The following is a 23619-nucleotide window of genomic DNA, read 5'->3' as shown; positions in this document are numbered from 1 at the left end:
TCCGTCTCCCCCGCCATCCACCATGAGGTCTGTGCCATGTCTTGCTCCCCTGTGCCCCATCGTGCTCACGTCCTTCGCTTCCTTTCATGCGTCTAGTCAATACGTTCACGTCCCGAAGTCGGAGCTCGATGAGGCTCAGCTCCGTGCGCTGGAAGAGCATGAAATTAGCCAGGGCCCCTTGTCCGTGCTGCAGCAGGCGGTTCGAAATCACACGCAAGTCCTCATTTCCCTTAGAAGCAACAAAAAGCTGCTAGCACGTGTCAAGGCGTTTGACAGACACAGTAACATGGTGAGTGACTCTCTTTACTGCCCGACGACTATGGGCTCATGCACTTTGATGTGTAGGTTCTGGAGAATGTGAAGGAGGCATGTAACATCTTCTACCTCTGCGAGTTGGAAACCTGATGCTGGATTAGATGTGGACAGAGATGCCCAAGGGGAAGAACAAAAAGCCTGTGAACAAGGACAGGTTCATCAGCAAGATGTTCCTGCGGTGAGTACGGCCCACTTTCTCATTTGACCTGAGCTGATATATGCCTGATATGCTTGATCTTATTGAAGGGGAGACTCTGTGATCCTAGGTATTGTTATTAGCAGTTGACGTTGTAGTGATGCTCTAACGATTGTTGTTCCCAGTTCTGCGTAACACTGCATAGTGTTTTCCGCTCTGTTCTGGTGATGACCATTTTGCAACTGCATCGTTTGTGCCTCCCTCATCGCCACCTTGTATCGTGTATTGTATCATTCTGTGATCGGAATTTCATTGCTTTGTGGGAACCACCGTCTCAGACGGTTTCGGTTGTTTAGATATGGTCACATATGTTACCTTCGTCTCACGTGGTACGTTCTCCTTGACATATCGAGGCTGAATGGATAGTCGTCCGTTGAGAGAGCGTTTCAATACAATCAAGAATTCTACAGGACCGTCACGATTCCGCTATACACTGCACCCACTTCCCCCTCAGCCTCCTTAATTGCTTCGAAAACACAGTTCAAAGCGATCCAGCTGAAGCTCCGCGCCCCGAACACGTCACCTTCCATCGTGGCTAGCCGGTACGCGCACCAGGCCCGCTGCAGACTCTGTTCTGCTGTGAGGTCACTCCTTCCTTCGATCTCGCCCCGGATGCTCGCGACAATGTTGGAGGTCTGTTCCCGTATATGCGACATAAGATCCTTTCTTCTTTTTCGCACCGCGGTTTGCGCGACGATCGTTCCAATCTAGTGGCCATTCAATACACGCTCTCGGCAGTTCAGGGCTTAGGCATATCACTTACCATTACTTCCTCCTCGGCCAGCATAGCGTCGGAGGCGAGCGAGAGCGTGTTCTCCATGCAGATGTTGTGCAGAGCAGTGACGTAGCTACGGTAGAGCTCCCACAGCGCAAAGACTTCGTCGTAGTGGCAATGGTGTGGATTGATGAGCTGTGACACTTTGCCTTGAACAGCCTTCCAGAGCGCGGTGCCCGGCGATCGATAGTTCTGATACTCTCCCAGGACGCGTATCCGCTGTTCGTCTGTTCCATGACCCATATGCCTCTGTTGGTAGTTCACAGCGGTCCTTACGGTGCGCAAAGCGGGCAGATCGATTCTGCGGAAAAGCTTGCCAATCGCCTTGTCGCTCTCGTAGTATCTCGGGCCTGTTGCGCCACTTGTCTCCGGGGCACTCCAGTCAGGCTTGAAATCCCTAGGGGGTTGAGGGATGCGACTCGTCGGCACAGGTTGGCCGGATTTCGGGTAGTCCACAGCGAGACTGTGCAGCTCCGCCAACGCGAGACATTCTGTGCTCTCGATCCCGTCCGGCTCCTGGTCTGCGAACGATAGCCAGTTGGTAGCGATGATCCCCACCGTCTGTCGAGCCATGAATCAGCAGGGATGACCGCGAGCGGAGTGAGAGACTGTTAGACTCACGTCGCTGATGATGTACTCGGCGACGAAGTCGGCTACATCGACCATCGTGCTCTCGTAGGGAAGCATCTTCCGTGGGGCGGCCTTGTATGCGGCCGCGGACCAAACCTCTGACTCCTGCGGTAGCAGCTCCGCCCGCGAAGTGACCAGATACAGATCTCCATCCAAATCACCTCCCCCGAGGCCGAAGGTAACGGCCGGGACCCTGTATGCGCCACGAGATAGTAAGAACACAACTCAGCTTGTCATCGAGCGGCAACGCACCGTGAACCGAAAAAACGACCGTGTTCCTGAGAGATTCCCTCGCGAAAGGGGAGCCAACAGGGGGTTTCCCGATAGCGTAGGCCAGCTGTACATCGCCCGGGTGGATGCAGGGCGAGCGAGTAACCATGACCGGCCCTTCTAGGTAAACCAGGCGTTGGTCTGCGTCTCCACACAAGCAAACACTTGGCCTTCGTGCAGGTAATGATGTACGTCCGCGACCCCGACCAGTGCCCAGCTGTCATCTCCAGGAACGGGGATCCTCGCTTGATGTTTGAGTTCCCGCAGGACGTGGTTAATTGCGAAGTCCATCATGTGTCTCCAAAAGATGTCGTCCTTCGGAGGCTGCAAGCCGAGCTTGTGAAGGCTGAGCATGGTCGAAGTTAGACGAAAAGCTGTTCCGAGGCCATGTGCCTCAAGGAGCTTGGCCGACGCTTGGAGCGATATAGTTGCCCTCTGCGCTTCTCGGACGGCGTCGTCTTGTAAGTCGCGAAACACCTCGTACGGAACCCCGACTCCTTCTAGGAGCATGATGAGCGGCCTGTTGAGGTAGAAGCGAGTCGGCTTGTCGAACGCCCTCGCGATCTCGATGTCCAGAGAGAGGTTGTCCTCGAACTTGATCATCGAAGGGCGAATGACAATGGCTCTGTCAGGTAGTCTGTAGTCGACACTGAGCATCCCTTTGGATCCCTGGAAGCGAATCTGGTACGCTCGTGGAGGCAATTTTCCTCTACGTCCTTGCCGACGGCGCATCTGCAGCTGCGCCCAGATCTCGTCGGCCAGCCTCGGTGACATGTTGCCGACGCCATCTGTGAAGGTGTACTCTCCGGTAGGGTCCTTGATGTCTCTCGCCACCATGGTTTGCCCGACGCCGATGGACATTGCCGCGTCCGTAGCCGTGAAGGCTTGAGAGATACGAGCTGCATAGCGAGCAGGGCACCGCATGAGGTGAGGGTCGAAAGACAGGTTTCGGAAATTGCCTAGACTAGCAATGATGGTGTCCGCATTCACGAAGTGAACACGACCAGAAGCATCGACATGCTTGAAAGTCTTGACGAACCAGACAGCGTGTTCCTTCAAAGCGGATTGAGAGTAGGCGAGGAACTCGAAATGGGCTCCGGCGACCTCGAAGCCATCGACCATGATATCTCTTACCCGCCGGTCGATGAGTTCGCTTCCGTCGACGTCCGAGTTGAAGCGATATTGAAGACGATCTTCGTCTCTGAAGCTGACGCGTACGAAGCTGTCTTGGTTGCGCCTGTAGGTTCGCATTACGCGATTGGATTGCTCAGGAAATGGGCCAGATAGATGGGTCGTGGTAGGAGTGATGGTCATGCGGAGGCAGTTGAAAGGGGCGAAGGGATCATCGACCTCTAAGATCGAGTCGAGGGAGCCGTGGACGAAAGTTGCGTGATGTTCGGCGAAAAGTTTGAATACGACGTTGTCTGCTTGAGGTCCCCGTCGTCGAGACCCGGTGTCCGGATTGCTAGGCTCGCCGCCGTAGTTGAAGAGGGTCGTCAATTTGGGGACGAAACTACGGAGGAGGGCTGCGGTATAATCTCGACCATGTTGGCGCAAGATTTGGTCGATGGAACGACGGAGTGAAAGCAATTCCACCATGTTCGCGAGCCATTGGCGAAGGATGGCTTCGATGTGAAACACGACTTTCCACGGTAGAGTCTTGGTCCACGCTTCGTAGTCTGACTCGACCGCAGCGGAGAACAAGTCCCGTTGAGCTATGGTATAGACGAAATCCGTAAGTTCAATGCGTGCGCGTTGACATTGTTGCCGGAAAGCCAAGGTCTGTGCAAAGTCGCATACCAGTCGTATGGACAACGACGTATAGGGCGCGAATGGTTCTTGACTGGGGCTGAATGCCGCAAGCGTCGTCGCGGTTTGGGACCACAAGCTGTCATCGCTTCGAGCTCGAAGGCGGGAGGATAAAGGAGTGAGAAAAATATAGCTGGTTCGACGGTTCCCTGGGCTCCGTTCGCCGAAACCCAAGAGATTTGCCGAGATGAATCACAACGACTCTCCAGTGGCCGGGCTCTTCGTCTTCGTCCTCGACGCAGATGCGGAAGTGGCGCAGGGTTTCGTTGAACTCGATGAACCCGGCACCCAGCAGATTTGCCACTCGACAGAAAAGACATGATCCCGACATTCCCATCCGAATTGAAGGGACGAAAAGGATACGCATTCGGACTGCAGGGGGGCTACTGCATCTTCAGGTTCGCCGGTAGTTGCGAGGTGTGGGGGTCTTCGTAAAGTTGAAACCGAAGGCGATCTATGAGCCCGGTCGAGGTTGGCCGTGGCTAGGCGCGAAGCGGACAGTCGTGCTTCCAAGCACAAGGAATTTGTGAGGTGAAGGTAGCCCGTATAATTGAAGGAAGAACTCCGCTGTGTCCTTGGAGGGGAGAGTTAAAGTAGCGCTTTTCCATTGCCCTGGTCGTCGTTGCGGATGAAGCTGTACTTCGAAATTGAAGCGGGGTTGTGAGGGTTGTAGGAAGGGCTGTGCGTGGAGGATGTTTGCGAGTTCCTCCTTGAGTTTGTCCGCTGACATTCCAGTGCGAATCCGGGAGATGTGGATGTCCATGCTGCGCGAAAATCAAGAAACGAAGACTGATACCGTGATGCCAAAGAGATTTCGGACCATTCAGGGGTCACCTGTCACCGGTCAATTTCAGTACCTTCAAATGACCGAGATGAAAACGTATGACTCACGGCCCTGGCTTTGACGGAAGATGGAGAGGAGTGCAGGCCGCGCGAGGTGATCCGCCTGCCTCTGTCAACGGGTCTTGATCGATGTATGTGGAAATACACTAATCTGGCCGCGCTGCCGATGGAAATGCGCAAATCCCCTGTATAAGTTGACAGGGATGCGTGCGATACGCCTGGCCGGCTCCGACACTTGATCGGGGAGCAATCGTTCAAACGGCCGGCTGTGCATGATCGAGACGGCTAAACCAGCTAAGACCCCATTGCCACGGGCATCAGTGCATACGCGTGCCCCTGGTTATCGCAATGTCGTATCATGCCAGATGTTCCAGCCTGGGTCCACTCATCGCAAGAAAGGGATTCGACATAAGCTGAGTTCTAGAACGCGATATTACCGAGAATACAGTACCCACCTGTCGCGGTACGTTTCTTTTGAAGGATGATGTTGGTTGGGGAAGTCGATATTGATTGGATATTAGGCGCCACTGGCAGAAACACGCAGAAGCGCTTGCAAGTCTGGAGATCTCACGACCACCTCACTTCTGCACAAATGTCTTCACATACTATGTCAAGTTCGCGAACACAAATATAGTACAGAGACAAAGATCTTCTTCACATCCTGAGTTACGTTCCACGTCCGCGCATACCCTTAGATCGGTCCACCATATTTCCTCATGCCCTGTCATCAAGCCATTGTCAAATAATGGTCTTTGTGAACGGACATCAATGCAGACTCACCGCCGAGACACCGTGCGTTGCTCGTCTTCAATCTCCTTAATCGCATCGAAGATGCTGCTCATCGCTATCCAAGCGAAGCTCCGCGCCCCAAACACGCCGTCTTCTGCGCTGGCCAAGCGATACCCCAGCCACGCGCGGTGCAGCGACTTGTACCCGGAACACTGTCATCGCCTTCGATCTCAGTTTTGATGCTCCCCACGAGAGTATTTGTAAGCTCTCTCATCTTCGACATCAGATCACTTCTCTTCCTCGGCTGTGAACACTTCGCCACGATAGTTCCAACCTATCCGTGCCCGTAAGGAGTAAGTAAGTGGACGGAAGAAGAACGTGTGACACTCACGGCAGCCTCCTCCTCGGTCAGCATCCTCGAGCGATCATTGGAAAGCGTGTGGTCCGCGCAGATCGTCCGTAGCTGGGACGTGAAGGAGACGTAGAGTTTCCAGATGTCCTCGACCGCTGCATCGTCACGATCCTCCGTGTAAATGAACTCGTCCACGCGTTGCCGGACGGCGACCTCGACCTCGTCGACATCGGAGTCTTCGTAGACCATCTGGAGGGTTTCCTGAGAAAATGTCTCCACTTCGTCGTGACGCTGCAAGCGTCTGCGTTGATCGCGCCGGGTATGTTGAACCACAGCAACTGCGGGCAGATCGATGCGGCGGAAGAGTTTGCCGATCGCGCGACTGCTAGGATAGTAGGATTCGTTTTCTTTCCTCAGGGTCTCCGGGGCATTCCAGTCAGGTTTCTGCTTGTACTTGAGCTTTGGGATCTTTTCTAACGGGACGCGCTGTCCGCTCTTAGGATAATCGACCGCGTCACTATGGAGCTCGGAGAGTGTGAGACAGTCCTTGTCGAAGATTCCTTCCGAACTTTGATCCGCGATGATGAGCCATGTGATGGCTATAATTCCGAGAGTCTGGGAAACACTATAAGAAAATAACGGACAAGATGTAAGGACTCCGAGTGTCCATGGACTTACGTCGCTGCTGATATATTCCGCCACGAACTCGGCAACGTCCTCCATGGTGCTGTCATGGTCAACATATTTCTTGTCCGCCGGTGCATAGGTCGCAGGGGGATAGCTACTCTGTGGCAGGAGGTCGTGTCTTGTAGTCACATTGTACACGTCCCCGTCGAGATCACCACCTCCTAGACAGGACGGCAGAGGTCGATTTCCTGAACCCCAGTTATCAATACAGTCAGGACCACATGACGTGAGCCTCACCTCGTATAGAAAAGACCACAGTGTTCCTAAGCGGTTCCCTTGCGAACGGCGAATTTGGAGGCGGACGACCTATTGCGCGGACAACTTGGACGTCACCGGGGTGGATAGTCGGGGAGCGGGAGACGAGGATGTCTCCAGAAAGGTAGATGAGGCCCGACTCGTGTGGGGAATCAACGCAGGCAAAGACTTCTCCCTCTCGGAGGTATCCGTAGACGTCAGCCACCCCAACAAGGGTCCAACAGTCAGAACCTGGGACTGGGATACGCGCGTGATGCTTCAGTTCTCGGAGGACGTGATTGATCGCAAAATCCATCATTTGTCTCCAAAAGTCGTCGTGGGGAGGCTGGACTCCGAGCTTGTGTAGGTTGACCATAGTCGACACCAGGCGAAACGAGGTGCCTAACCCGTGTGACTCCAGCAGCCGCGCGGATCGTTCGAGAGACTCGATGGAACCTTTGGCACTGGCCTCGGCGTCATCCTGTAAGCTCTCGAAAACGGTGTATGGGACTCCTAGGCCCTCGAGCAACGTGATGAGTGGGCGATTGAGGATATATGGTCCGGGCTTGTCGAACGCGCGTGCGATTTCAATGATCCCGGACCCCGGGGGAGCTTCGAATTTGATCATCGAGGGGCGCAAGAGGATGGACATTCCCTGCTGCGTGTAGTCTACGCTCAACATCCCTTTGGAACCCTGGAAGCGAACCTGGTAGGCTCGGGGATAAGTCCGATCCTTGCGTCCACGTCGTCGTCTTCCTTGCAGTGTTGCCCAGATAGCTTTTGCCAGCTCTGGGGAGATGGTACCGACACCGTCTGTGAAGGTATATTGATTGGTCGCATCTTTGACGTCAGGACCACGCGTGACCTGAGTGACGGGAACTTCGACGGACGCATCTGTAGCGGTGAAGGCCTGAGAGATCCGAGCAGCGTAGCGAGCAGGGCATCTTATGAGGTTGGGGTCGAAGGGTAGGTCGCGGAAGTTGCCTATGCTTGCGATGATCGTTTCGGCATCGACTATGATGGTTTGTCCGGTGGGTGTCCTGTGACGGAAAGGTTTCACAAACCACACCGCGTGCTCCTTCAGAGATGATTGAGAATATGCCAAGAAGCGGAATGGAAACCGGCCGACAATGTTCAGACCATCGAGCAAGACACGTTTAATACGACGATTGATGAAGGCGGGGCCGTCCACTTCTCTGTCGAAACGGAATTGAAGTCGGTTTTCGTCTTGAAAACTAACGCGAAGAAAGCTGTCTTGGTTTTTGGTGTAGGTTCGGATAATGCGATTGGAACGCTCTGGAAAGGGGCCGTCGAGGATCATGGTAGTAGGAGTAATGATCACTCGGAGGCATTGGAAGGGCGCTGTAGGATCCTCGACGGCCGTCGGGTTTTGCAACGGCCTGTGAACGAATGTAGAGGAGACGCGCCTGAAAAGATCGGGGATGGAGGTGACTTCGTTCGAAGAACCGCGTTGAGGAATATTTGTAGAGGCATCTCGATCTTCGCCATACCAATACAGCGCTTTCGCGCGACCCTTGAAGTCTTGAAGAAGAGCGGCCATGTACTCCGGTCCTTCCTCTGGACCCTTGCGCCGAAGAAGTCTGTCGATCGACGGGCGGAGCGCCATGAGATCTGCGAGACTAACGAGCCATGACCGCAGAAGAGCCTCGACCTGAAAAGCCACGAGCCAAGGCAGCACCCACGTGCGGTACTGATCGCGAAGTTCTTGCGAGAACAGGTTCCGCCGCTCAATAGGGTACGGGGAGTCTACGACCTGGGCATGGGCAGCTTTCGCGAAAGTACAAAAGTTCTTGAGGTCTTCGACGGACTCGCACTGAAGACGGATGGCAGAGGAGGTGTATGGAGCTATGTCTTCATGATCTGCGTCGAAGGCGGTGAGACGCTGTCGCTTCGGGGGCTGGCCACCCCCCAGGATGGAGACGATGGCATTGACCGCAGATTCTGATTCGAAAGTCGGAGGATGCATGAGGCTGAACATGATGACCGGGCGGCCCGATGGCTGGTGTACACCTGCCGACACCCAATACGTCTGGTTGGCCCGGATGGCTATGATGCGTGAGCTCCCAAACAGCTCTGTTGCGCTCTCCTTGATGCGAAACTCCCTGCGATCTGCATCGAACTCCAAGGACGCCCGGCATGGTCGCTCCCACTCGACCGAGTAAACGTGATCAACGCAGAACCAGCCGAACTGGATGACGTCGATGTGGACTTCAAGCGCCTGGAGTTCTGTGTTCCGCTGTTCCCGGTCGTAGGCCGCTCGGGGATCCTCATATGGTATTCGGCGAATCCGATCGACGACCTCTGGGCGAGCGGGCTTGTTGCTCAGGGAGAAGAGTATTCGGTTGTTGTTGACAACCAACTGTCGGCGTGGAAGCTGACCGTATACTTCGAGGAAGCGGTGTCCGACTTCCAACGACGGTAGAGTGAGAGTGCCGATGCGACAGGGTCCCTTCTTTCGCGGTTGTATGAAGCGTATCTCGAAATTGAACCTAGGAGCCGCGAGGCCGTGGAAGAGAGGCCCATGCAGGATGGTTGCGAGTTCAAGTGTGAGGTGGTTGACGGAGACGGACTCTGGAATATTCCTGATGAAGATCTCCATCCCAGTGTCTGCCATGATTGCTGGATGGGCATATATCGGAAGGTGCGAGAGTGCAAGAGTGCGAGAGTGTAGGTGGGCAATGGGAGAGAGAAAGAAAGAGGGCGGTAGGGAGAGAGTGCCGCAGGCCTCCTCAAGAACAAGATCATACGCAGCACAGGGAGGGCTTACCGCAGAATACGCCTCGAAGCACACTAGTATTGACAGCTGACGAAAATAATGTTGACATATTTATTCCATGCGCATGTAGTATCTGAAACCGGGCATGTAAACGTGACTTGTCGCACACCGAATGCTTGGGGTATGACACGGCTACCGCAGCACATCTGGAGCATACGAATCGAACTTTGTCATGAGAGGGATCAATGACCCGGCGGGACGCCATCCGTATCGGCGCATACCGGCATCATGTATGTTCCTCGCGAAGAGCATATGAGAATGGGGTGCTCACCGGCGTTGTCCGCGGCCGTATACCCTTCGGTATAATCAGATGCATCGTCTACACATCTCGTGCAACCTAAACGACAGTAGTCACCGCGGTCTACGGTGTCAAAAAGTTCGCCCCAGGAAAGAGTTGCTTCAGTTCTCGTCGGACGGTAGAGATTCGGTCCTCTATCAATGTCTGTGTCGAAGCCTTAGTCTCGCTGAACGTGGGCGAGCATGTGGAGGACGTACCACGTTGCGGATATGCCCGTTCCGCTCAAACTCTGACCTAACCCATGCCAGTGTTTCTTTGCGCGTAGCTTGGTCCGGAATGGCTGATGACGGTTGGAGCGCATGGACGGAGAGAAGAACGAGGGATGCTTACATCGTGTGGCGCGGACTGCTTGGCGGTAGAGGTTGAGCGCACGCTGCTTCAAGATGAAGTGCTTCAAGGTGAGCGCATTCATTGAGAGAATGTCAGAATACCACTCCCGAGACCAACTAGGAAACAGCGAGAAAGTGAGTGTAGAAAAGTTGGGACAAAGGATGTCTGCACGCGGAAGAAGAGAGCGGGCGTCTGGCGCGTGCCTTCGCGTAGAGGCTTCGCTGACACGGAAAAGGTCAAACTCGTCTGCACCTCCTCTGTAGATCCTCTTCTCCCTCACTCCCCTCGCGCCCCGCCGGCATGACTTCTCAGGACACAGATGCCTATCTTTCTGACAACAACGCGCAATCAACAGCAGCCTCCCCTCCTTCCATCGACGACACCGTCGAAGCAATTGCCAATGTCACTTTGCAGGACGAGGTAGTGGAAGAAGTCGACAAGAAAAGCACGGACTCCCCACCTCGCCCCCTCTACGTGTACCCTCGTAATGAGCTCCTCAACCTTCACAATTCTCCCTTGGTGGGTCCACCGATAGGTATGCCGGTGTTCAAGGATTGGTTTGGGTGCGTTGCACATACGTCAACTGTCAGCTATCCGCAACTCAATCCACTCCGTGTAGCGATTGGAACGAGCAAGTTGGAGGTAAGAAAGAATCCGATTCATCGGCTACTACTACTGCTAGAGACCGTCGGTGCGTCTTCAAACCATGCGCCAAAGATGTTGTTTTAATTCGCAGTGTTTTAGCTTCCGCAGAGATGCAGATGATGGTGGTATGTCCATCCCCATCTGCTTGTTCTTGCTTCGCGTCTTATGCACTGGATTTTAGACTCGGCGCGTACATCGTTCCGTTCTGGCCTCTCGCAGCCCTCGCAAATGGGCAACTTCCGACATCAACCCATCCGAACGACCGATAAAATAGGCGACAAGGATCTCGACAGGGAGCGTGAACGTGACCTCCGTGACCGGGAAGGTCAAGAGCGGCTTCGCAATGTGCGTATGTGCGCCGTCTGGTCTGATTCATACTGACGTGGGCTATGAAGCTTTCGGACAAGTACGATCGTGACCGGCTGGCCTTGACATCTGCATCAAATATTCGCAACAAGGAAAGAGATGCTGCTCCCCATCTCTCTGGTACGTCTACAGGCAGGATTGGTCAAACGCAGACCACAGGTCGACGTGGCGAAGGCAGGGAGACAACTAAGCGGAAGGCAGGGGAAAGCAGTGACGATTGGCGAAGAGGTACGCCTCTCTAGGTCGTTCACTCATGTCTATACATCCTGACCGGTCCCAGGTGCGGAACCTAGTCGCGCGTTGAAAGATGATCGTGAGTGTCCATACACTCGACGTGACACTGTATCTGAAGGTACGCCCATCAGGGACTGACTCCCGTCGAGACCGCGATACCCGTGACAGACCCCGCTCGCGAGTCCGAGACTCCTCCAGAGCCCGACGTGATCCCTCGACGAACCGACGCGACCGCGACCGAGAAGATCGTGACCGTCCTCGGGATCGTCGTGGCGACGGGGACCGAGACGACCGACGAGACAAGGATGATGGCGGCAGGCGTGACCGAGATGAGTTCAGCCGTCGTGACTGGGACGACGGACACGATCGCGACCGCGAAAGGGACGACCACGTTGCTCGGGACGGCCGCGACCGGTACGATTACAGCCGGCGCCCACGAGACCGCGACGACATCGACGAGGATCCACGGCATTGGCGAGACGATGGGCGGAGGGACGAACGCATCGCATCGCGGCGTGAACGCGAACCTCGCGAACGGGACCGAGACCGGGACTGGAACCGGTTCGAGGACCGTGACAGAGAGCGGCCATCTGGGGGCGACGACCGCGACGCACGCAACCGCCGTGGTGGGCGCGATAGGAGGCCAGGCGGAAATGACAACGCGAAAGAACGAGAGGATCGGCGGGACCGTGACAAGGATCGTGAGGCAGAGCCTGCGTGGATGGAGACCTATGTCCCGACGACGCCTGGCGGTGGTATCCTTGGTGGCAAGGGTGCCGACGGCGAGCTCGACGGCATACAAGCATGGAAGAAGGGTATGAAGGATAAGGAGCGAAAAGAGAAGGGCGAAACTCTCGCTGAAAGCACTACGGGGGCCGACACCAATGGTGTATCCGACAAACCAGCCCCCTCCGAGACACCCATGGACGAAATCCAACTTTTCAAGCTGATGATGAAGCGTGAGGCGGAGAAGAAAGAGGGCGACAAGACTCAAAATGGCCTGTCTCACCATTCCTTGTCGGAATCTGGTCCCCAGGGTTGTCCGCCAGCCCGTCGCTTCAGAGCCAAAAGGGCGAACCCATGCCTCCAGGAGGTACGTAGGTGTGACTGGTGTCAATCGTCGTGTTCTAATCACTCTACAGAGCCAACAACCCAGCGGGCTGCCGACCACTCTAAAGTCTCTCCAGTTCCGGATGGGGAGAAAATGACACCGCTTGACATAGCTGCTGCTCAGTCGGGACCATCGACCATTATAGCTTCCTTTTCGTCAGGTGCTCCTGATTCATCACGCCCTTCACAAACCTCGAGTCCTGCCATAGACCGTCCCATTGAGGTTTCCCGAGTAGTCGGGCCACGGTTGAGCCAAATCTCGGCCGGCATTTCACCGTCGTCGTCGCTCGGCTCCGCCAACCTTGTTGATCACTCGCTTACAAGCCCTTCTGCGAACACCTTCAACCCCCCTCCCGGTTCTCGTATGCTTGCTCTTAAAGCGCGCGTCCCATCGTCAGCAAGTGCGAACGGTGTCCCTGGCGCAGGCCATGTTCCACCTCCTGGAATGTCCGCATCCAACCCACAGGGCCTTCCACCAGGCGTGTCTAACCTCCCGCCTCACCTTCCCGAAGCTGCTCACGAGATGCAGTACGGCGGCCAACGTATGGACCAAGCATCCCGCGGCATTCGCAGCTTCTCTCCGCTACACAACGGTACTGGCCCCCACGGACCACTGGAAGACATGCGAGAGAACATACACCTTGGGCAAATCGAAGGTCTTCGACGGACGTCTGGTTCCGCTGCTGAGCGTGCGATACTTGGACTCCCTGGTGATCCTGGCCCTTCCTACGCCGATCTGGGTGGACCTCAACAAGGCGGGTTCCCCCCAGGGGTTATGCTGGACCCAGCCGCGCTTGCTGGAAACGCCAACTTTGCCAAGGGCAGTCGGTTCGCCAAGTTCTTCGACTCCAAGACCCGGGATGTGCCAGCTGGTGGCCCACGCATGGGTCAGCAGACTCCTAACATGGCAAGTCCGATATCACATCTCAATCAGCGGCAAGAATCCATATCGCTAGGCGGTATGGGTGGACTTCGGGGGGAGCGGACGATGGAGGACATCTTCGCCATGCTCCAGAGTTCGGCTCAGGCAAGTGTTGTTACGGAAATATCTCAGTGCTGGTATTGACGACCTCGATACCAGAGCCATCGCGGATCTCCTCAAATCCCGCAGTCAGGACGCATGCACCCTGGCGGTGGTCAGTTCCCTCAGTCTCAGCTCGAGTTGCAGATCCTCCACCAGCAGCAGCAACAGCAGCAACAGCAACAGCAGCTTCAGCATCTCAACCACACCCGCCTGGAGTCGCTCTACGACACCCGCCTCGACGACCGCAACTTCGTGCCCGACGGCCTCGTACCTGGCCTCCGCCCCGTGCCCCCGCGTTCGCGTAGCCGCGAGCCAGGCGGCGTCCTGTTCAACGAGCAGATCGACGATCCCCTCCACTTCAACGTTCAGCGCCTCACCCAGCAGCGCAACATGGAGCAGCAGATGTACAACCAGCAGATGCCGTCGATGTACAACCAGCAACAGGCGAACATCGTCCGCAACGGCGGCGGCGGCGGCCTCCAGATGCAGCAGTCGAACCAGTTCCGCGGTGCCTCCCCCGGCGGCCTCTCGGCGCAGAACGCGCTCCAGGGCGGCGGCCCGCCCACGCAGCGCCTCCCGCCTGGACTCGCGAACCTTGGCGGGCGCCCGCCGCACGACCCGTCACAGTACCTCGGCGCGGGCGCGGGCGGCGGCATGGGGATGGGTGTTGGGGGAATCGGCGGCGGGATGCACGGCGCGACGCCCGCGCAGCAGGTCTACAACACCTTCCACCAAGGTGGGCTCGGGTTCACCGGCGTCGGGAACCAGCCGTTGCGTGGTCCGCCAGGGGGCGGTCCTGGCCCGCAGATAGGGATGGGCGGACTCGGCCCGAACGTCAACGTGAACCTGAACAACATCAACGAGCTCCGCGCGCTCGGGGTCGGGGGCGGCGGCAGCGGCGGGATGCGCGACGGACCCGGGTTCGGGCCGCAGCACGGGCATGGCGGCCAGCTCGCGGCGCTCCGCCAGCAGCAGGTGCAGCAACAGGCGCAACAGCAGCAGCAGCAGCACATCCCGGCACACATGATGCAGCATATGCTGCCCGGGCACCTCCAGCAGGGCATGCCCGGCGGGAACGCGCAGACGACGCAGGACCTCATGGCGCTACTCATGGGCGGGCACCGCGAGTGAGCTGGGTGTCGGCGGTCGTGCGACCAGGTGTGGCTGGTATCGGTAGTGGTTTCGGACTCGTCTCTGAACCGCGATGGGCACTCGAGTATGATAATATTGTACTGTGCATATCTTCCCCTCTTTTGTGCATCTCTCCGTCCGTTCGCTCGTTCGCAACTCCCTTTTCGTTCGTTCGTCATCCATATTTTTTTGTCCGTTTCATCCACTATCATCTCCCCATGTCGATGCTGTAAACGCTCGGTTATGTACTTAATCTTGACACGCGCGCGCGTACCTCGGGTCGTCGAGTGCGGAGTTGGGCTATCATGCGCTAGCGCGCTCGGTCGCTGCAGCGATCGAACGCGAGAGGAAGCAAGACGACGGGAAGCGCACCCAGTGTGGATGGGAACCGCCCTTGATCCAAGTCGGCATCAAGTTGTAGACTCGATTGGGGTGATGCATGTGACGAGCCCTGGGAAGAGGACGACACTATTGCGCCGGGTTAAGACGCGTAGATGCCAGACAGCCATATCGCGGATGGAGCACGATGGCGTCTCATTTCCGCGGTCTCGGCGCATATTTGACACAGACGTACACGGGCGCCGCGAGCCACGGATGGGAGGTTACGAAACGACCATTCCAGCGCTCCACGTGGCCAGAAACGCCGAGGGTAGCCTTAACATTGCTGCTCATCGGTTTGCGGAGAGGAGAAGGACCAAGAAGGGTTGATGATGAAGCCATGAAGACTTGTGATCTGCTGCAAGTGCGAAGTTGGCAGATGTCCTGGTGCCGTGTGACGTCACCACCCACCAGATTTGCGTGCGTCCCTGATCGTGTAGCGCCCGATATTCGCGGGCCGCCCGCCCAAGTACCTGTGACGCGCCCGTCGGTGGCGACTGACTGCTGCCACTTGTTCGCCTTTTCACCCTAAGCTGTTCGGCCGACATGACATGGTAGTGGCCGCTAGTGGTCGCACGAGAAGAAGTGGCACGAGGAGGCAATGGAAGAGCGGAGGACACGAATCCGAGAAGGATGGGGTTTATTAGCCGATGCTGGCAGGGGCGTGAGAGCCAAGTGCGCTCCCGAGGATCGCGGCTCGTGAATCTGATCCGGAGATCCGGGGAAGCCCAGAGCAGAAGCACGGAACCCACACGGCGGGCGCTGTGAGAAAGCCAGGGTGTGTCAGCAGCCTTCTCCGAGCCTCCTCCACGCTCTGCTCCCTCTCCCTCCGCATTCCGTCCGCGAAATCAGCACGAGCTCGGTTTCTCAGCCATGGAAAAGCCCCCGCTATCGCGCTACGCGGGTTGCGCTCGGGCGTGGTCTGTGCCTCCCGATTCCCGACCGCAGATCTGAGACCCATCACCCCACCCGCCAAGCCCCAAGGCCCAGGAGGCCCAAGTGCTCGCTGCCTGTTCGACGTTCGTCAAACAAGCGAACGCCCACCTTGAGCAGACACTCGTATCGCGGGCGCCGTCGCCACATTATCTTTCATTCCACAAGGTTTCGCTCGCCGACCGCGCGAAATGAGGAGCCCGCCACCTACTCCCCGCGCGCAGGCAGCGATAGAAGCCTGAAAGGGAGCAGTACGACGGTCGTGCGACGTGATCGCAGGCTGTAGGTACATATCCGGGAGTGCAGCCAGGGCACCCCGGAGTTCGGGCGGGCGGGCAGTGCAACCACGGAATGGCGCCGTGCGGAAGGCAAGTAGACAACGGGCAACGGGACACTTGGCCCGGCTGACGATCACGCATTGAGGTGAACAGCAAGCCCCGCACCAATCTGACTGTCGTTCGCGTACCCCGTGCGCGGGTGGAACGTAAGCCTGCGCAAAGCGACGGAGATAGCGTGCTCGTTGCGCGGGGCGAGCGCACTCGGTCTCGCGTAGGTATCGGACAGCGCGCCCGGCGAGGCTATAATTTGTGGGTGCGCGTGCGAGGACAAGGCAGAGAGCACAAGATCGCCCCGTCGTGGGCGCGGGGACCATGTGCATGATATGTGGCGGCGAATGGAATAAGCTTATCCTTCGCCGGGGACAATAGCGCGAGAGGCCGCGAAGGCCCAGAAATCGCCGCTATCAGCCCGAGCATCATTCAACGCCCTGTGCAGCCGTGCACAAGACCTGGCTGCAGGCGTGCGCCAGCTTCGCCCGACAAGGCCACCAGGTGGAGCAAAAGCTCCGCGGGACGCCAGTGTGCGCGTACGGCAGTGGCACGACGATGGTGGCAGCAGTACGCCCGCGCTGCGTGCGCCCCGACGAGCTAGAAGCCGCTGATGGACATCTCGTCGTGCATCGCGCGCGTTTCCTCCCGGGTTCTCGAGTGTGCTGGTCCACTCAGCGCGGGCGCAGGTGTGGGCGTGGGGCTCGCGGTGTTCCGGCATCCGAGGCCTCCGTCGTGCTGCCTTTCTCGGGGTGTTGCCTCACACCGACTGCCTCGTGTACGGGCGCGGGGGCCCTGCTCGCGCCCGAGAAATGGACGTCGTCGCGAATGCGCTCGTCGTGATCTAATTTGGCATGGCGGGAGGCGGGACGCCCCGGGCGAGGCCAGTGTGCCACCCTTGCTGCCTCAAAGTGCAAGTTTATACGAGACGTTTCGCTCCGGGAATAACCACGGCAATATGACTCTTCCAAGACCGGCCTAAGACCAGAACTCCCGCTGCTTCTCTTCACACCGCCGCGCCCACCGCTCCCAGGACGTCGCGCCGTGCGCATCAGTGCGCGTCATCGAGCTCTTCGGGGCGCGCGCCTCCACCCCGACGCGCCCAACGCGTGCGACGGCGGGGACGACGAGCAAGACGCCTGACGTACTCCTGACGTCGGGCACGACAGTGCTCGTGGGGGCGCCCCGCCCGACATATCCGCCCGTTCTGATACTGCGCTGCGAGCCGCCCCCGCACGTCCGCCACAACGCTGTCGCGGCGATGTCGCACTCGAACGCTGGGGGCATCGACGCGGCCGCCACCCCGACCCTGTCGGGGACCGAGGCCCCCGCCGGCGTGCACGACCCTAGTAGGATCAGCCGTGGCTTATTGGCGTCCGCGCCCCTGCCGCCGTTTCGACGTTGTCGGCCGCTGCAGGCAAAGGCGGTCGCTTCCGCGGGCGAGGCGCGCTCCGTCGCGCACAGGGACCTCCCGACGCGCACCGGAGCCCGAGACCCAGGTCGACGTGCGCGTCCCGTGGTCCGAACGTCTCGCTATTTGACAGAGTGAATTGGAGGCTGCAGAGGCTGCAAAGGCGAGATCAAAGGCCGGTGTCTGCGCACGTGGGGAATTGGGAAATATGGGACTTGCAACCGCGCCATGGGTCTGGGCGATCTGCACGAGCCACTGGGCCTGTGTAGTTGATCGCGAGTGATGATGATGCAACCATGTCACGGTCGCGCTGCCAGATACGCGGGCGCGCGAGGGGAGCGTAAACGAGGACTTGAAGAGAGTCATCTGCGAAGGCGGGAGTCATAGAAAAGTAATGAGGCTGCTGGGGCGGCGCGCAGAAGGCGGGCAGCGTTCCTGCACGCGCGGGCTGTCGGACGGGGAAGCAGGAGGTTACCTAAACCATTAGATATGGGCTGGATTCGGCAGACGGCAGCTGCCTGCAGGCAGACAACGTGTTCAAGGTTCCCGCAGCTCCCGGTCAGAAATTGGCCAATTGGTAAAGGGTCCGACGGATTAGAGTGGTGAGGAAATCTAAGCGGGCCACGCCTTTTGTGCGCTGTGATTGACCCGCCCGCCAGCTACGTTGCACCGGCACCTCCACCTCTCTCTGAAGTACCTTGGTCGTCGCAAGCACACGTAGCTCTCCGCGCCCTCCTCCTTCTCCAGACACCGGCGAGCTTCCCCAGGCAGCCTCCGCTGGTCTTCCGCCCGAGTGCAGACTAGGCTCCTTCTCTGGACCCTACTCCTCGCCTCCTGCGCACCTCCCCCGCCCTCCCCCTCCCCCTCCATCTCCGGCTCAGCCCTCGCGGTGTCCTCTCGTCGTGGACTACTTCGTAGCGGCCGCCCCCTTGTCCTAGAAGACGGCAGTATCGCCCGAAGTCCTTCGTTTACCCACCCAGTCACTCCTTCGCCTCGGTCGCTTTGGCCCGTACGCCATAAGAGAAAACTAATCAAGTAAGGCCGCACCTAATTCCCCGGACCACCCGCCCACCCGCGCAAGAAAGCTGACCAGCGCCCCGTCACTGTGAGTCCAACCGGGTCTTGTACAACGGCGGTGATCGGGTGACGGTGGGGCTGACGGGGCCTGTTTGCAGGACTTGCAGACCCCCCGCCGACTGAACGAACCGCCCCGAGCCGGTTGGAAGAAAGATCGAACAAGAGTCGAGGCGAGTGCAGACGATCGACGGTGAGTGTGCTCCCTTTGCCGACGTGGCGCGCGCCGCCTCCCCGGCGGCGGCGCTGTGGAACGAGGCGCGTGGGAGTCCGGGTTCCCGGCGCGGCAGACGCCCCTCCGCACGTGGGGGTGCCTCCGCGGTGCGCCTGCTGCTCGGCCTGTGCGCGCATCTGCGGCGTGTTGGTGGCCGGGGCGAGTGGCACGCCGTGGTGAGGAATGTTCGCGCGGGGCAGGGCAGGGCGGTGGGGCGGCCAAGGGCGGGAGAGAGCTCAGGCCTGCACACGAGGCATCTGATCACGGGTCGATAACATCTCCCTTAGCCCGGGGTAGCCCGGAAGTATTATCGGATTATTATCCCGTCTCAGAGCTTGTAGTCGCGCATTGTCCTCCCATCTTCCCGCGCCTGTTTGCCGTCCCGGCCCCCCGGGTCTCTTATATCTCTATTCGGCCGCCCTTCTCTCCCCCTCCTCCCATCCGCCCCGGCCTCGACGTTTGCAACGTCTGACCCGCGCACAGGGCCCCCCTCCCCCTCCTCCCTGTACACTTAACGATTTCCGACACTGACGATCTCATTACGCTCCCCGCGCCAGCTCCCCCGCCGACGCTTATCCCCCCCGCCCGCCCCAGCTACCGCTTCCCTGCGATAGTTGCATGATTTCTCCCCCCTTCGGTGAGTGTTTTCTGCCTCTCCTCGCGTCGGGGCGTTTTCTTTCCCTCGCGTCGTTCTCGTTCTTCGCCTTCTGCCCTGGCCCCGATGTGACGATCGGGCGGGTTGGCGCGCTCGCGTGTCTTTCGACTCGCGAGTGAAATGCCCGTGTTCATCCCGCTCTTTCCCCGCGTCGCTTTGGCGTGCCTCCTTTGCCTTCCCCTCCCCCCTCTCCCCCTTCCCTCCCGGCACTTCTTGGTTACCCCGCAAACTTCCTCGTGTGGTCTTGCCTGTGTCTTCGACCTCTCTCGCAGAAACTTGACCCTCCTCTATACCTTCCGCACGCGACGCTTTCCCTTGGATCGTGATCTTGCGATGACTTCTCTCCCGTCTGGCTTTTTTCTGGTGTCTCACCCGCGTTTTCCATCTTCCAGCGAATCTATAATATCCACCGCCTCCACCAGCAGTTCCCCCGTCTCGACCATGAAAGACGTCTCCAACTCCACCCGGGCTACGCGTCCAACAGCGTACCCCAAGAAGAAGCCTTCTCCCTACGGCGTCTCCAAGTCACGACGACAGTCCCCGCTCTACCCCCCACATTCGCTCGTTCGGAAGACCCGCGCGCAGCAAAGGCAGAACTCCTCGTACAGCGTCAGCGGCTTGCGCAGATCAGCGCGCTCCGACGGGAAGGCATTTATCTCGAGGAGGAATACCATGACGAGATCCGCGCATATATGCACGAGATGGAGGTGAGCCCGCGTTGGCGCCCACATCTTGCGCGAATCATGCCGCTGAGACTGCCTTCAGCGCATGACAATGTGCTCTCTGGCCTCAATGGACCAACAACCCGAGATCAAGTGGCATATGCGTCCGTGTCTCGTCGACTTCCTCGTCGAGCTGCACTTCATCTTCCGTCTCCGGCCGGAGACGCTCTATCTCACCCTTAACGTCATCGACCGCTACGTCTCGAAGCGCGTCGTGTACGTCAAGCACTATCAGCTAGTCGGTTGCGCCGCCCTCTGGATCGCCGCCAAGTTCGAAGACGCGAAAGAACGCGTCCCAACAGTGCATGACCTCGCGCAGATGTGCTCAGAGACTTACGACGAGTCGGCGTTCATTCAGATGGAAGGCCACGTTCTTTCGACGATCCAGTGGACGCTCGGACACCCTACGGCCGAGTGCTGGCTACGCATCCTCTGCTGCGGCCCGGTGACGGAAGAAGCCAAGGTTCAGCACGTCGCGCGGTTCCTCATGGAGATCACCCTCTTCTACCGCGAGTTCGTGCAGTACCCGTCTTCTGCCATTGCTCTGGTGCTCTCTCGCTTGCGCGGTACCTGTGCGGCAAGACTCGCCGGATCTTCGAGGAGACGGAGGAATGCCTAGAGATCGTGGATCATTTGGACAACCGGTTGGCGAAGCACGTCAACGACCTTTCGGAGACCCTGGTCAAGAAGTACTCGTACTCCTTCTACTCGAAGGCGGCGACCTTCGTGCTCCAGTTCTACCTGCAGGGTGGCAGGTGGCAGCGTCAACCTCTCGTTGCACTGCCGATGACGCCCGTGCGTTCTTACACGCGCGAGGTCACCACGCCCATGAGCGTTTCCAGCGCCTCGGATACGGACGATATGCCGGTCACTCCTTCGAGCCCAATCCTGTCGAGCGACGCGTTTTCGGGCTCGTACATGTCAGACGACAAGGAGAACCTGCCTTCGCCCAAGTTCGAGCCGGTGCTCAACAAGAACCTCGTGGAGCAAGTACCAGAACACTGTCTGCCCCACGACTTCCTCGCGTACCAGCGTCAAGCGCTCCACAACCTCAACATGGCCTCGCCGCGTCCATCGGCCATGGTGTCATGATACCTCCGGCCTCTCCGACTGATTCGTTCCACCCCCACGCCGTCGTCCGCTTTGCGCTCGGTGTAATAGGTTGTAAAAAGCTTTCCACCCGCTTTCCTATCCGCAATCTTTTCCGCTCGTCGCACAAAATGTACCACCACCGCCATCTCACACACGTCGTTCAACGGCACTTCCACACGCATTCACCGCCAGCACCATCATCGGCCCATCCACCATGCATTCATTTCTCGCACCTGCAATCGTCTCCACCATCCGTGTTTCTTCTCTGCCAGACGACGTGGCCTATACGAGTACAAGAACGCCGTCGAATCGGACGGCTCGACACAGCGGACCACCGCACTGTACGCGCTCCCTTCTGTACGACTAGGACGGCCGCCTACGCCCTGTTCCCGGTGTACCCGTCGATCGACTGCATTCTGGTATCGCTCTCAGCCCGGCTCGTGCGGACACTTCCACAACCGTTCCCATCTACAGTACCCTATGCACACCGTCTTTCCTTCCTTGCGCACCTCCCCCGGATCGCACACGAACGCCGTTGCCCTTCGTCGTCCGCCGTCCCCCTCCCGATCGCGCTTAAACTGTCGCCGATTTTGTTCTATCTTATTCGTCACGTTTATTGTACATCCTTCACCCCCCGCGTTGTCGCCCACCTCCCACCGATCCTGTTGCGCATTGTGTCATACCGCCCGTTTAGTGACCCTCTTCTTCCCGTACACTTGTCAATGTCGCAGCACCGAATCAACCACAATCACTGTCGTAGTTCTGAGCCTGAAGGGCTCGCCGCACTGTCTCGCCCACCCCCTGCCTGTCGTTTACATTACCAAGCCAATCGTGCATCGAATATATTATTTTGTGTATCGCCCCCCGCAGCGCGCGTGAGGTCGGTGATGCCTCGAGGCGGGACCGAGCGCGACCCCGCATGGGCCGGGATGACGTCGGGACCACCCAGGGCGGATCCGTGCGTTGACGTCGAGGACATGGCACATCAGCCTCGTCGGCATGCCCGCCATCGCGTCCACCGCCCTCCGCACGAGCCTCCCACCGCGCACCGTGTCTCTCGGGCCCACGCGGGGTGTGGATCTGCGCACCCGCATCAGGCGGTCCGCGCACGCTCGTCGGACGGGGGCAGGGAAGGGGCTGCAGGAGAACAAGGCGGCGTGATCGCGGTCGCGCGCGCGGGGGCGGTGGCCCTTCTGTTCCTTCCCGGTTACCACGATCACGTAAACGCGCCCCCGCCAGAAGGCCCGGCGAAGGCGTCGAACCCGCCCGGGGCTTTTCGCCGTGGAGGCCAGGCACGGGACCCGGACGGCGTGCACGCGCACGCGCGCGAGCGTCGCACAGGTTCGAACTTGGACGCTGCCCGGCCGGACCGTTCGAAAGATGACGCGGGTGGCCGTCGAGTCGAGAGTCCCCTCCGTCGACGGGGCCGACGGCAGAGTCGAACATCGAACATGCTCGTCGCCGTTGCGGGCGCAGGCTGGGGTTAACGCGGCCCTGCGTGCGGGATTAACGAACGCTGCGAGGTTCAACGAGCTGCGCGGGACGTAAGCCAGGCTCCAGCAGAGCGCGGGGCCCGCCGCCCCGTGCGGCAGCGCACTCGCACACCTCTCGCGCTCTCGGGACGTATAGCCTCGCATCGCGCCTCGCGACGCGCTCTGCACCCGCACCCGCAGCGGCGAGAGGCCGCGGGTGGGAGCGTCGCGCGCATTCGCCTTCCATCTCCGCGCGCGAGCTTGATTCTGCGTGATTTCGCCCGCCGATGGCCCATGGGCGCGCTGCGGCGGGGAGGATGGGAGAGTTCGTGCGCCCTAGTCTGCGCCGGACTTCCGTCCGAACGGCGCTCCCGTCCCCACGGGCGATCTGCACGAAATCGAAACCCCAATCGCCGCACGGCCAGTGGGCGGAATACCACCCGCAGGGCCCCCTCCTAGGATCCCAAGGACGCCCCCGTTCATCACGCGCACGGGCGCAGAGGGGCGCAGGGAGGGAGTGGGCCCGTGTGCGTACCAAGACGATGGATCGGCGCACGAACGCTCAAC

General features: G+C 58.8%; 5 protein-coding genes across 5 annotated transcripts; 3 read left to right on the top strand and 2 right to left on the bottom strand.

The window, feature by feature from the left end:
* Positions 1-22: 22 nt before the first annotated feature.
* BXZ73DRAFT_87356 (Sm-like ribonucleoprotein) lies at positions 23-656 on the top strand (the record flags this gene model as incomplete). The annotated part of the gene is made up of 6 exons (XM_048024530.1): positions 23-27; positions 97-289; positions 346-366; positions 417-493; positions 562-581; positions 637-656. The coding sequence occupies 6 exons, from the start codon at positions 23-25 to the stop codon at positions 654-656; spliced, it is 336 nt and encodes a 111-aa protein (XP_047882822.1).
* Positions 657-915: 259 nt separating this feature from the next.
* Positions 916-9475, bottom strand: BXZ73DRAFT_96954 (RNA dependent RNA polymerase-domain-containing protein; the record flags this gene model as incomplete). The annotated part of the gene is made up of 8 exons (XM_048027209.1): positions 916-1218; positions 1275-1847; positions 1908-2109; positions 2350-3901; positions 5880-5901; positions 5959-6534; positions 6598-6767; positions 6844-9475. The coding sequence occupies 8 exons, from the start codon at positions 9473-9475 to the stop codon at positions 916-918; spliced, it is 6030 nt and encodes a 2009-aa protein (XP_047882821.1).
* A 1090-nt stretch (positions 9476-10565) lies between these two features.
* Positions 10566-14775, top strand: BXZ73DRAFT_39881 (uncharacterized protein; the record flags this gene model as incomplete). The annotated part of the gene is made up of 9 exons (XM_048018469.1): positions 10566-10828; positions 10885-10956; positions 11010-11035; positions 11092-11255; positions 11306-11504; positions 11557-11595; positions 11642-12527; positions 12612-13653; positions 13702-14775. 9 exons carry the CDS (start codon positions 10566-10568, stop codon positions 14773-14775), a joined length of 3765 nt encoding a protein of 1254 aa, XP_047882820.1.
* Positions 14776-17390: 2615 nt separating this feature from the next.
* BXZ73DRAFT_73973 (uncharacterized protein) lies at positions 17391-18208 on the bottom strand (the record flags this gene model as incomplete). The annotated part of the gene is made up of 3 exons (XM_048021968.1): positions 17391-17823; positions 17895-17978; positions 18015-18208. The coding sequence occupies 3 exons, from the start codon at positions 18206-18208 to the stop codon at positions 17391-17393; spliced, it is 711 nt and encodes a 236-aa protein (XP_047882819.1).
* Positions 18209-20207: 1999 nt separating this feature from the next.
* BXZ73DRAFT_87353 (cyclin) lies at positions 20208-21580 on the top strand (the record flags this gene model as incomplete). Its single annotated transcript, XM_048024529.1, has 4 exons — positions 20208-20330; positions 20357-20473; positions 20532-21035; positions 21071-21580. The coding sequence occupies 4 exons, from the start codon at positions 20208-20210 to the stop codon at positions 21578-21580; spliced, it is 1254 nt and encodes a 417-aa protein (XP_047882818.1).
* Positions 21581-23619: the final 2039 nt, after the last annotated feature.

Source organism: Epithele typhae (genome assembly GCF_022376455.1).
Source record: "Epithele typhae strain CBS 203.58 chromosome Unknown BXZ73scaffold_3, whole genome shotgun sequence".
Lineage (NCBI taxonomy): Eukaryota > Fungi > Basidiomycota > Agaricomycetes > Polyporales > Epitheliaceae > Epithele > Epithele typhae.
Note: the sequence above shows the minus strand (reverse complement) of the source record. Positions and strands in the feature narration are given on the sequence as shown.